General features: G+C 43.0%; 1 protein-coding gene and 1 long non-coding RNA gene across 3 annotated transcripts in view; one reads left to right on the top strand and one right to left on the bottom strand.

The window, feature by feature from the left end:
- The window catches only part of LOC142244448 (uncharacterized), a 112100-nt gene extending 110329 nt beyond the window's left edge, over positions 1-1771 (top strand). The window contains exon 3 of the long non-coding RNA XR_012724550.1: positions 1320-1771. This is a non-coding gene — a long non-coding RNA (uncharacterized LOC142244448). The remainder of the gene's footprint in view (positions 1-1319) is intronic.
- TBC1D5 (TBC1 domain family member 5) overlaps positions 1-13156 on the bottom strand; it is an 835136-nt gene that overhangs the window by 303062 nt on the left and 518918 nt on the right. For both annotated transcript variants that reach the window (XM_075316666.1, XM_075316667.1), the window contains exons 13-14: positions 12824-12893; positions 1610-1782 (exon numbers count right to left, since the gene is read on the bottom strand). In XM_075316666.1, the coding sequence (XP_075172781.1) occupies positions 1610-1782; positions 12824-12893 (243 nt within the window). The remainder of the gene's footprint in view (positions 1-1609; positions 1783-12823; positions 12894-13156) is intronic.

The raw sequence follows: 13156 nt of genomic DNA, 5'->3' as shown, positions 1-13156 counted from the left end.
TCGTTCCCGGGGTGTCACACGGAGCGATGTGTGCTGCACCGGGTACGATGAACAACCGGCGCCATTTTAATTAAACAATTTTTTAAAACTGAGCGACGAGTACATGACTCGCGATTTGTAAGCGATACTGCGTCGCTCGGAGGTTTCACACGAGACGACGTCGTGAACGATGCCGGATGTGCGTCACGAAAACCGTGACCCCCAACGATGCATCGCACGATAGCTCATCTCGTGTAAAGCCCGCATAAGCCTGCAGGACAACTTGAATTTCTTTGCAACTTGATTGGGGTTGCTGATCCCCCATCCAGACTATCCTGCATTGCAACCTTTCATGAATTTTTCTATTTTTCTCTGTTGTCCACATTGCAAATTTCTAGATTTCCACACCGGGGACAAAGGAACATCAACATCTCTGTAGATGGACTTGTAACCTTGAAATCGTTGCTATTTTTCAACAATTCTGATTCTCAAGTCCTCAAACTGCTCTCTTTTACTATTTCTGTTCTCCATGCTTAATGTGGCACACACAGACATACAATACAAAGATGGAATCAACTTCTCCCCTTTTTATCTGGTTTCAGGTGTGATTTTTATATTGCCCACTCCTCTTTGCCACAAGTGAGTTTGAACGAGCATCACATACTTGAAACTAAGTTGTTTACATACAATTTTGGAAAGGAGCCAACACGGTCCGTCCCATTTTAGGGGTCTTGTGTGAAATTATGTCCAATTTGCCTTTTTTACTCTATTTTGTTTGTGTTGTTCCAATACAGACAAAAGAAAGAAACATGTATAACGTGTAATTGCTAACATTTTCTGGAAGAAATATTTCAAATTCTGGAACGATTTCAAGAGTGCCAACATTTTCAGGCTATGACTGTAAATTACAGTTGATTTTTATTTTCTCCAACATTGAACGAGTCCATATTTCTAATACAGTCACTCATCTTGGAAATGGAGTGGAAGGGTAGAATAGGCTGCGAGCTTCCAAATGCCAGGAATTTCAGTCCTGGTCTGTCCATGCTTTTATATCAACATGCAGACAGGAAGATATGAATGTAAAATGCTGAACAATAGTTGGTGATCTATTTAATGGTTACTAGAGTACACAAACATGACATGCAGTTAGGCATAAATTTTACTTTTCAATTATCAAATGGGTAAAATTAAACTAATTACTGAAAGAGTTATCCTCTTCATTAAGTTATCCCCGATCATAAGGAGAGGTGGAAACGTGAAGTCGGTGACTCTGAAATGCCCTGTTGGATTAGAGAGTTGCCACAGATGTGCACTAACACTCCATTTATTCTCTATTCTAGATTGTGGGAAAAAGCCAAGATCTTTCTTCGAGTATCTCCGGCAGTCCCTTGAGCACTGAGTGGGGTGGATTTGCGGCCACCATTACATTCTGACGGAGCATTTCAACTGTTCTCACCAATCCAAACATCTATCATTTATTATCATCTATGCTTAGGACCTCTTAATGACGGTAATAATTCTTTAATGTATAATATGTTAATTCCATTCAGATTCTCATTGTCAGATTGCTGAAAAAAATTACATAATGAATGGCACATTAAAACTGTCAGCGGAGTTTTTTTATACTTACAATCCGTAGATCTGAGGAGCAATTTCCAGCCTGTTGAGATGCATGTAGAGCTCAATGTCGTGTTTCTTCAATAACTGGTCTTGGATGTGATTCACCTTTGTCACAATAGCAATAGAAGGGCCGATGTCTTGAGGTCTGGCAAATGGCATGGTGGAAATCATTGCATCTTTCTCCTGCAGTGAGAAGGAACAAGCTGATTACCTTGAACTGCAGGCTGAGAGGAACAGCGAACTTGTGACAGCTGCCTAATTGTCTATCTGTATATCTTAGGTACACGGCTCCATTAATTCTTTACTAGGAAAATGTTAGTGAAGTTTCCTAATGCCCTCAACTATGAAGGAATTTAGAGATACTGAACAATGCCGGCCAGGATTTTATTTTGACTCATTTACAATATTACATTTTATTTATTTTTTTAATCCTTTTGGTGGTAAATGAGGTTAATAAAATTATCCTTGTTGTTAATTGTAACCTGTACTAGATTGGACACAAGACAACCCCTTTAATACAAGAAATCTGGAAACTGATTACATTGAAGTCTCTCAACCTATTAGCAGTCTCTGATTTCTAACCATCTCTGGGCCAATGTCAGGACAAAGTGTCTTCAGGAGAACCGAATACTATAATAGCGCCATGTTTGTGAGTACATGGTATTTATATCAAACTGACTACCAAATATACATAGTAAAATTAAAAGCATTAATAAACCAATGTATTATACTAAATACAATATAAGGTTTCTATATGTACCTCAACATACTGTAATTATGCCTTTAATCAAAGTATAATAACAAGTTCAAAAACTTTTTATCCATTTTCAAGATCTTTGCTTGCTATCAGAGAACACTTATTTAATAGCCAAAGGTACCAATTCATCAGTTTTCACCCCAGAATTGGTGTTGGCAAATTGCAAAATTTTGGAACAATGCAAGGCTAAAATTTTGTGACTTTTGGTGTTCTCATGCCATATTTACCCAGCTTGAACAAAGTAGGCAGAGCTTGGGTGGGGCAAAAATGTGGTTACCCTACTCGTCATGAATTTACTCCAGTCTGTGCTGCTTATGTGCCCAACTAGAGTAAGAGGGATTCACACCACTTGCCTGGCACTCTTAGTGAATCAGGAGTGTCTGACTCCTGCATGTCTCCTTATCAAGGCTGGCATGAAGTTCCCCGGTCTTGCTGTATGGTGACCAAAGTTCTTAAGGTTCCCATATGAAATGTCAGAAGTATAGATGAGTGTATGCGTATGCCTAAAGTTCGGCTTGGGTCCCAGACTTGACCTGAATACCAATGGAAGTCACTAATTGGGCAGTTCTGTTCTCCACCCACATGCAGACAGCCATAAACAGATCCCTTCCGGAGCAGAATGGGTGGGGTCTCTCCATTATTGTTTTTTTGGGGTGCACACTACATCTGATCGGGTTGTTGTTACCATTAGTGCAAAATGTTCAAACACTGCAAACGGTTTGCACTGGGCTGAACACCGAGTGTACAGCATTGCTTGCACAAGTGGTCAGCATAAGGCTACTTTCACACTTGCGTTCAGCGCATTCCGTCACTATGGAGAATAGCGCAGTCCGTTAACGCACTGCGCTATTCTCCATAGACTTGTATGGATGACGCACAGTAACGCAAGTGTCTGCGTTGCATCCGCTGGACGACGCAGCATCGTTATTTTGACGCTGCGTCGGGCAGAAGGAACGCAGCATGTAACTTTTTTTGAGCAGCGCAGTCCGTAGGATTCACTGCGCATGCTCTATTTTTTTTTTTTTTTTTATCACAAACTTTATTTTTGTTGTCTCTCGGTGGCCCGCTGAGCGCCCGCCCGCCGGCATGCCCAGCCGCCGGCAAGTGACAGCGCTCAGCTGAGCGCCCAAGTGAGAGCACTCAGCTGAGCGACTGGCCGCCGGCAAGTGACAGCGCTCAGCTGAGCAACCGCCCGCCGGCATGCCCGGCAGCCGACAAGTGACAGTGCTCAGCTGAGCGACCGGCCGCCGGGATGTGAGGGCGCTCAGCTGAGCGCTCGGCCGCCGGATATTGAGAGCGATCAGCTGATCGTTCCCAATAGTCGGCTGCCGGTAAACTGTAAAGAAAAAAAAAATAAAGCTTTCCGTTGTTTTGTACGATCCATAGCATTGCGTTGTGCCACTATATGCAACGCATCCGTTGCATCCGTTACACAACGCAATGCTACGGAAGCCGTCCAACGCAAGTGTGAAACTAGCCTTAGAGATAAGGTGTGTACTGAACACAGACTTTACAAAAAAAAATAAAAAAGAAAAAAAAAACAGTGTGGGTTCAGGTCCTTTACCTATGCAAACCATTCACATAAGCATCGCTGTGCTCGGGTATTGCTCAGTGCTCAGCCAAGTGTGAACCGCTTGCAGTGTATGAACGGCTCACACTGGGGGTAACAACAGCGTGATCAGATGTAATGTGCACTCCCCCTCCCCTCCCAAAAAATAAAATAAAATGGAAAACCGCTGCCCTTCTATTCCCGGAAGTGATCTGCTTTTGGCTGGCTTCATGTGGGCAGAAACCTGAACTGCCCAATTAGTGACTTCCATTGGGGTTCAGGTCAAGTCCAGGTCTCAAATCGAACTTCATAAAAACTCTGGATGCACCTGCCGAACCGAACTTCCACGGGTCCTCTCATCTCTAGTCAGCATACGTAAAGCACCTGAACTCTGAGCCTGAACTCTGGTTTCTTTTTTTCATAATGTTTGTGTTCGGTACGAATATTGAACACCAAACTTCGGATTGCTCTTCTGTATTCAGGAGCTGTATAAATGGTTTCTGTATTTATGGTTACACAGAAATAGACATTCGGCATAAGTAACTGTGTTGCTGCACTGGACCTCTGCAGCCACTAGGTCCGTTAGATCACATACAAGACATCAATAGTAACAGAATTTTGAAATCAAGAAAGATGTTTCTTTAAATTGTATAGAAGAGAAAATAGCCCTTTCTTGAAATGAAGGAATCATTCAGCCTCTGAAGTGTTACTGGACACTTAGAGCTGCAGTCAAAATAATTGAACCTCCTTGGGATGTTAGTGGACCCGGGCGATCTTCCTCCCCCCTAATATTTATTGAATTGGGAGCGTGATGTGGAACTCTGTCTGACAGATGTACAAAGGAATAAAATCTTGATGTTAGCACATAAAACCTTGATAAGCTCCACACTTCAGGAGTCCAACTTTAAATTATTGGCGAGATGGTAGAGGGTCCCATCCAGATTGCACAAGATGTTTCCTGGAGTGGACCCTCAATGCTGGACGTGTGGGATGGCAGAGGGGGACTTTGTGCACATCCTCTGGTCGTTTCCGGTTCTTCTGGGGGTTCTGCAACGAGGTGAGAGAGGTGATCAGACATGTGCCGAGAATAGCCCAGGCTCTGGGCCCGGAGCTGTTCTTGCTACAACTGACAGACACTTCAGTCTCCTCATATAAACATTTGCTTCTGCATTTCTTGGTGATGGCGGCTAGGTCGAGCATCCCCTTGAGGTGGAAGTCGGGTCAATGATCTTCTACAAATGGAGGAGTTGACCTCCTCGCTGTATGATAGGTACGATCGCTTCTACGGGACCTGGCTCCCCTGGCTGGAATTTAAGTTTTCTAATGATTATGACCGCCTGCTGTGCAATGCATAGGAGGCGTGGGTATCCTGAAGGTACTGGTTTAATCCTCCGCTGGACAACCTTCTCTGCACCTCTATTTTTTCTCCTCACTCCCTCTCTCTTTTCCTCTTCTCTCCCCTCTTCTATCTCTTTCCTATTCCCCCTTCTTTCCATTTTGTGGGGAGTCTATGTGATTCTATTGTACTTTCGCCTTTCTCTAAGGCACTTTTTCCCCTGTTTACGTAAAACTTTGAAAATGAACGACCCCAGACTATGGATTGAGAGGGTCAGCTTGAAGGTTATTATATACTAAGATGTTTACTCTCAAAGTCTGTATAAATGTCTTTTAGTTGACAGTTCTATGTTATGTATGGGTCTGTTGTATAAATAATTTAAAAAAATAAAATAATTGAAAATTGGGTTTATTTGCAAAATGTACAAGGTTTCTGTAGTTTGCAATAAATCAGTGAAACAAGAACAATATAAATACCTGAGAACAACCAATATAACAAGTGGTTTCCCCAAATTCAACACAAAATCCTACTTTCAGTGACCAGTCAGTGTTATTAAACTCTTGGACTAAAACCCTCATAAGAGCATATTTTTGCAAATCAGGTGTTACCTCATAATGGGCTTCATTAGTTTTATCAGGTCTGGTCGAGAACAAATACTTTGACTGGCTAGGGGCTTTTTGATTGCTTGGAAAAAGTATTGCTGAGTCGAGAGCAGTCCAAAAAGAGAAGAGGTAACATTGCCTTGGAGAAAGAAGTAAAAGCATACAAAAGATAGAAAAGGAATTGAATGTTCCTAGAGGTATGGTTGAGAGCAGAGTTCAAAGAACTCTGGCTACACTACCTGGATTGGCAAATAAGGTAGCCGTCACCAGCTGACACCAGAATCCTCAGGAGGCAAGTCCCTCTAGTGACGGCAAAAGACCTGCACCAGGCATTGAGGTCTCAGTGTGCACAATTAGGTTGCAATCACACATCTGTGTCAAATATCCTAGTACTGCTTGTTGTTTGTTTTTGTTTTTTTTTTATAGGACAGGACACAGACCAATTCAGTTAAATGGATCTATTGAGATATCTGTTAAAGGATAAGAGAATTAGATTTGTGACTATTCTATACTGATCTGATTTTGAGCATCTCTATGCTGTCCACTAAAAATTCTGGCAGCATACAGACACTTCACATGCATGTGAAAATGCAGCCAAAAGAGCATTCTAGATCATGAAGGTCTACATGTCAAAACTCCAAAACGTCCGTCCCTAGTAACCCAAAAGCACAAAGAAATTTGGGTGCACTGTGCTCTAAACTATATTAATAACCCAAAGCAGTTGTGGGACTTTGTTCTGTGGAGCAATGAAACAAATCTGGACCTTATCAGACCAATGCGTAGAGGAGGAATTATGAATCATACTTTGAAAAGAATTTGCCACCTACAGTAAAGCATGGTGGTGCTCGGTGATGATCGGAGGCTGGCTTGCTTCCACTGGAACTGGATACCAGTAGTGTGTGGTAGATAAGATGAACTCAATGAAGTGTCAGTAAAGAATTGGCGAAAACATATGTTTTCAGTGAGGGAGCTGAAGCCTTATCCTTACAAGACAAATATCTCAACTATACCTCAATGTGAACCTAGGCATAGTTTCAGAAATAGTCCAGGAAGATTTTGGAGTAGCCATCAGTTGCCTGGCTTGAACCCTATAGAGAAACTTTTTGGGATGTGAAAAAAAAGGTTGCAACATGCAACCCAATAATACCGGATTGACCATGAGGAATTGGATAAGATCATTGAAAAAAATGCCATAAGCGGATGTCTGGCTTTGTCTATGCATCACAATTACAGCCGGTGATAACAGTCAATGGGAGCTCTACCGAGCACTAAAGAGACTTCTCATAACGAGGTAGAAGTATTCTGGAATAGAAACCGTCATTAAAGCTATAAGGATCAGGGAATTTTCCACCTTTTGCTTTCTTTTATCCTCATATGTGTGCAATTTTGGGCGCCGGTGCTCAAGAAAGACATTACTGAACTTGAAAGGGTTCAGAGGCAGGCAACTAAAATAATAAATGGAGTGGGTGCATTACAATACCCAGAAAGGTTATCAAAATTAGGTCTATTTACTCTAGAAAAGAGAACACTTAGGGGGGACCTAATAAATATGTACAAGTACATCAGAGGGCCATACAGAGATCTCTCCCATAATCTTTGTACCAAGGACTATGACAAGAACAAGGGGGCATTCTCTTCGTTTGGAGGAAAGAAAATTTCTGCACCAGCATAGAAGAGGGTTCTTCACGGTAAGAGCAGTAAGGCTCTGGAACTCTCTTCCTGAGAAAGTGGTGATAGCCAACTCACTGAATAAATTTAAGAGAGGAATGGATGCTTTTCTTGATAGCAAAAGTAGAGAAGGTTATAAATAGCATAATATTACAGGTAGATAGTTGACCCAGCTTAGGAGTCGGGAAATATTTTTTTTTCCCTATGAAGAAAACTGGCTTCTACTCTGTGGGTTTTTGCCTTCCACAGGTTCAACATTGGAGAACAGCTGCACTAAAAATAGGCTGAACTAGATGGACATAAGGTCTTCCTTCAGCCTTAGAAACTATGTTACTATGTTATATTCTTCCAAGAGACATAACTTTTTATTTTTCAGTTGACATAGATGTCTGAGGGCTTTTTTTCCAGGTCAAGTTGTAGTTTTCAAAAGCACCATTTGATTTACCAAATTATGTACTGAAACACAGCAGAAAAAATGTAAGTCTGACCTGAACTTGAGATGGATTGATTGCATATACTACACGTATTGCAGGATATAGTGGAAATCTTGGTCTCCTATGGAGCTCACAGGAGGAAAGGGTTGACAGCAAGGGGGGTCTTCAGCAAACCCATGATTGCTATATAAACCCATCAGTTCCCTGCTATTGCCTCACGGGGGGCTGATAAAAGCCAGAACCAGTGAGTATAGACACCAGCATGTTCCAATTTATTACTGCTGTCACAGATTAATAGTAGCACAAAATGGTTAAAGTGAATCTGACAGCAGGTTTTTGCTACCTCATCTGACAGCAGCATAATTTAGGCATGGAGATTTTGAATCCAATAGTGTGTCACATAGATTACTGGGTGCAGCTGTTCTCACACAATCAAGAGAATTTAGATCCACGAAAACACCACAGCTGATTGAGCTTGCCCACCAACACCAGGTTCTCAATAGGGTCTGTGAGAGAATGTAGGTACTGCCCCGATTTGGTTACACCTTGTTGCGGTGGGATGGCTTTACGTTTTTTTGATCAAAAATAGTGTCTAATACTGAAGGAATCATCAATTTATTAAAAACACGAATTTGACAAAAGTCTTGTAAGTTCATTTTCTGTAATTTCTTTAGGTTTTGAGCTGAGCTTTTGGTCATAAATAAGCAAAGAGGAGCTCAGAAGAACAAAGATAAGAGCTGCAAACTCTTCTATCAACAGATTCTCAGCTAACTCATTCTACAGCTTGCAAGAGACAATACAGCGCATGCACTTTAGAAGGCAAACAGTGTAAAACACAATTTCATTAATTATTTGTAGCCAAAAATCTATGTATTTAAGTAAAAAAACCCGTCCCTGTGAAGGTCCACATCCACCAGCTTAATCTATAGCCCTGGGGCTACATGGCCATCTGCAATTTTTTGTGACTCAGTCAGGATTGTGTAAAGGGAATGCAAACCCCCAATTTTCATGAGATTATCTATATTTCCTTAAATAAGGTAGGAAAACCTTATCCTACAAGATTTAGTGAGATGATTTATTACCAAACCTAAGTTTATTCAGTAGAAGAGAGATGAAGATACTGGCTCCAGAACCATGATACAATCACTGAGAGGTTTTCACTCAATCCATTCTACAGCCTGTTATGTGCTGTGGTACAGAAGTGATGAAACACTCCAAAATTCATAAAGGGGGTCAGGAATAGAAAAAAAAAAATACATGAAGAAAAAGCAATTCAAAACAAAATTCCTAAATACCTCAAATTAACTAATTCACTCATCTTGATAATTACTATAGAATTTAAATGGCTACCATCTTGTTACACTGACAGACGCCTATTCTAGAGGTTAATATTACATGCCTGTAAGCATGTGAAGTAAGTGGCTCTATTTCTGTAATCTGGAGATAACCTTTAACAGATCCTATTAAGCTTATTATCAAATCAGAGCAGTCACAAAATACTGAAAAATATATGGTGAACAGCAGTGAGCGGCATCTTTTTGCCTCTGCACACCTGGTATCTCCACTATTAGATCAGAAAGACAGGAAGGATAGCAGTGTGAGCAGCCTCTTCCTACATCAGCACCTCTGATATTTCCAGTATTAGATAAGATTGACAGGATGGACAGCAGTGTGAGCAGCCTCCTCTTACCTCAGCACCCTAGGTATTTATAGTAATAGATTAGAAAGACATGGTGGACAGGGGTATGAGCAGTATATTTGTACCTCAGCTCCCGTGGCATCTCTAGTATTGGATCAGAAACACAAGGTGCACAGCAGTGTTGGCAGTCTCTTCTTACCTTAGCAACACTGGTATAACCAGTATCAAATCAGACAGACATGGTGGACAGTGTTAAAATCCTTGTTCTCATTAGCATATGGCATCCGATGTGAGAGCATCGGATGAGTTATGCTACGGACACTCAGCGCTCACGTTTTGCTGTGAGTGTGAGCCGAGTGTCCTTTTACTGCGATCTGATTCTCTAGCATGCAAGAGTTGGATCACAGGTGCGGAGAAGAGGGAAATATTAATCTCTGCATCGTCTCCATTGCCTGAAAGGGTGTATATCGCACTGCACTCAGATGTAATCAGAGAGCAGTCCGATGCTTCACATGCACCTATAGACTTGTATGGGTGTGTGTGATCTGAGACATGCTGCCAAACGCAGCATGCTATGATTCTTTCCTGATACTAATTCGGCTTCGAAAAAAAATTGCACCTGAATACTGCCTAATTGCTTAACATAGGTGCAAGTGCAATCCGATGTTTTATCTGATTCCACTAGTCTGTATTAAACGCAAGTGGGAGTGAGGCCTAACTATGACCCCCTGGTATCTCATGTATTAGATCAGCTAGGCGGGGTGGACAGGAGTTTGAGCAGCCTCTTCTTACTTCCTCTCTCCTCCAGTATTGGATCAGAATACTCATGGGCAGCACATCTTTCTAGGTGTGAAGGTAGAGCTTCCTACTGCACATGCTCATAGGTGGTACTGCCAATAACATTGTAGGACAGGTTTCTGTCAGTGTAACCATATGGCAGACATTTTAGTGCACTATAGAGAATGTATTAATAATTACATTTACATTAGTTTGTATGTTCTCCCCGTGTTTGCGTGGGTTTTCTCCGGTTTCCTCCCACACTCCAAAGACATACAGATAGGGAATTTAGATTGTGAGCCCCAATGGGGACAGTGTTGCCAATGCATGTAAAGCGCTGTGGAATTAATAGCGCTATATAAGTGAATAAATAAATATATATACCGTATTTTTCGCTTTATAAGACGCACTTTTGTTCCCCCAAATTTTGGGGGAAAGTAGGGGGTGCGTCTTATAATCCGAATATACGGGGGGGTGTATATATATATATATATATATATGTATATATAGAGTCCAGTGGAGGTGCGGGCAGCTCTGGAGCGGTACTGGGGGCTGCTGGGGGCAGGGAAAGCTGGGAGCAGCAGCGTTTGATCTCCTGCTCCCGCTCATATAATATGCACAGCCGCTGTCCATCAGAAGCGTGGTGCTGAAACTGCATCGCGCTGATGGGCTGGGGGAGCTGCACATATTATATCTGCCTGTGCTTACCTTTGATCGCACAGGATGCCCCCTCCCCTTGTGTTAGCTATAGCCTCCCATGCTGCTGCCCATAGTAAAATAATAAACTCTTTACTCACCTCCTCCAGCGTCTGCCCGATCTCCCTCCTGCTGCTGTGATTAGGCACGCAGAGATATCTCTCTGCTGTCAAGATCACATGACCTGCACTAGAACCAGGAAGTAGGAAGTGCAGGAGACAGGAGGAGCTCAACCCTGAGGAGGGACACACGAGACAGGACACTGCTGCAGATGGTAAGGAAAGAGTTTATTTTACTAAAAGCAGCAACATAAGGGCGATATGTAACAGAGGGTGATGTCTGCCTGCCCCAGTGGGCCTGTCTGCCTGCCCCAGTGGGCCTGTCTGCCAGCCACAGTGGGCCTGTCTGCCAGCCACAGTGGGCCTGTCTGCCAGCCACAGTGGGCCTGTCTGCCAGCCACAGTGGGCCTGTCTGCCAGCCACAGTGGGCCTGTCTGCCAGCCACAGTGGGCCTGTCTGCCAGCCACAGTGGGCCTGTCTGCCAGCCACAGTGGACCTGTCTGCCTGCCCCAGTGGGCAGGCAACATAAGGGCGATATGTAACAGAGGGTGATGTCTGCCTGCCAGAGTGGGCCTGTCTGCCTGCCAGAGTGGGCCTGTCTGCCTGCCAGAGTGGGCCTGTCTGCCTGCCAGAGTGGGCCTGTCTGCCTGCCAGAGTGGGCCTGTCTGCCTGCCAGAGTGGGCCTGTCTGCCTGCCAGAGTGGGCCTGTCTGCCTGCCAGAGTGGGCCTGTCTGCCTGCCAGAGTGGGCCTGTCTGCCTGCCAGAGTGGGCCTGTCTGCCTGCCAGAGTGGGCCTGTCTGCCTGCCAGAGTGGGCCTGTCTGCCTGCCAGAGTGGGCCTGTCTGCCTGCCAGAGTGGGCCTGTCTGCCTGCCAGAGTGGGCCTGTCTGCCTGCCAGAGTGGGCCTGTCTGCCTGCCAGAGTGGGCCTGTCTGCCTGCCAGAGTGGGCCTGTCTGCCTGCCAGAGTGGGCCTGTCTGCCTGCCAGAGTGGGCCTGTCTGCCTGCCAGAGTGGGCCTGTGTGCCAGCCACAGTGGGCCTGTGTGCCAGCCATAGAGGATGTGTGCCAGCCATAGGGGAAATGTGGCATCACTGGGGGACGTGTTCAATATAAGGTGGCCATATCCAGATTAAGGGGGCTAATTTTAGGATGAGGGGGGTATGAGGGACATATACCCTATATTATTTGTCAGACGGACACTGGCATTATAAGACGGACCCCATTTATTAAAAAATTCTCTATTTCTTCACCAAATTTGGGGGTGCGTCTTATAATCAGGTGCGTCTTATAAAGCGGAAAAATATGGTATAATATATATATATATATATATATATATATATATATTAGGTACTTACTGTATTTCTGGAGAGCCTATTAAATAAAGCCCTTGTGCAAAAACTGCAAAAATACATACATTTTGGTAACAATGCACGGAGATGTGTCCATATCATTTAAAGCAACACTGATATTTTTATTTGTCTAAACCAAAAACAAGCAAAAACTATAGCTATTACTTGAGGTACCAACAAAACAGGCTGTTTATAAAGATCTCAAGATAATATTGGTTATTTACTTTTTTTCTTGTGGCTTACCACTAAATTGAACGGCTAGAAAATGACGGTTTGAGCTAAGCAATTAAACAAAAAAAAATCAATAAAAAAAAAAATACAGAAATACAAATACGACATTCCAGCACAGCTTGTATCTTACCTTTCGAGAATCGTGCTCGTATGTAGAAAACCAAGGCTCTGCGCTTCCCATAAGGTTTGAAAACAAGGCACTAGAACAAGGAAGAATATTTGTAATACTCTGCTGAACACATCACAGTGGTCAATGTGCACCAGGAAACATTGTACAATAAGCACCACATGCACCAATACACGTGGAATAATGGAGAGTTTAATCATTTTTTCACTTAAGTATAGTCATTGTTTAATAACTTAAAGGGAACCAGTCACCAGGATTTTCGTATATAACCTAAAGCCAGTGCTATACTCGCACTATCAGGCTGATTCTATACATACCTTTCGTTGTCAGCTCGGA

The sequence above is a fragment of the Anomaloglossus baeobatrachus genome, chromosome 6, assembly GCF_048569485.1.
Source record: "Anomaloglossus baeobatrachus isolate aAnoBae1 chromosome 6, aAnoBae1.hap1, whole genome shotgun sequence".
Lineage (NCBI taxonomy): Eukaryota > Metazoa > Chordata > Amphibia > Anura > Aromobatidae > Anomaloglossus > Anomaloglossus baeobatrachus.
This window is presented reverse-complemented; position numbering and strand designations above follow the sequence as displayed.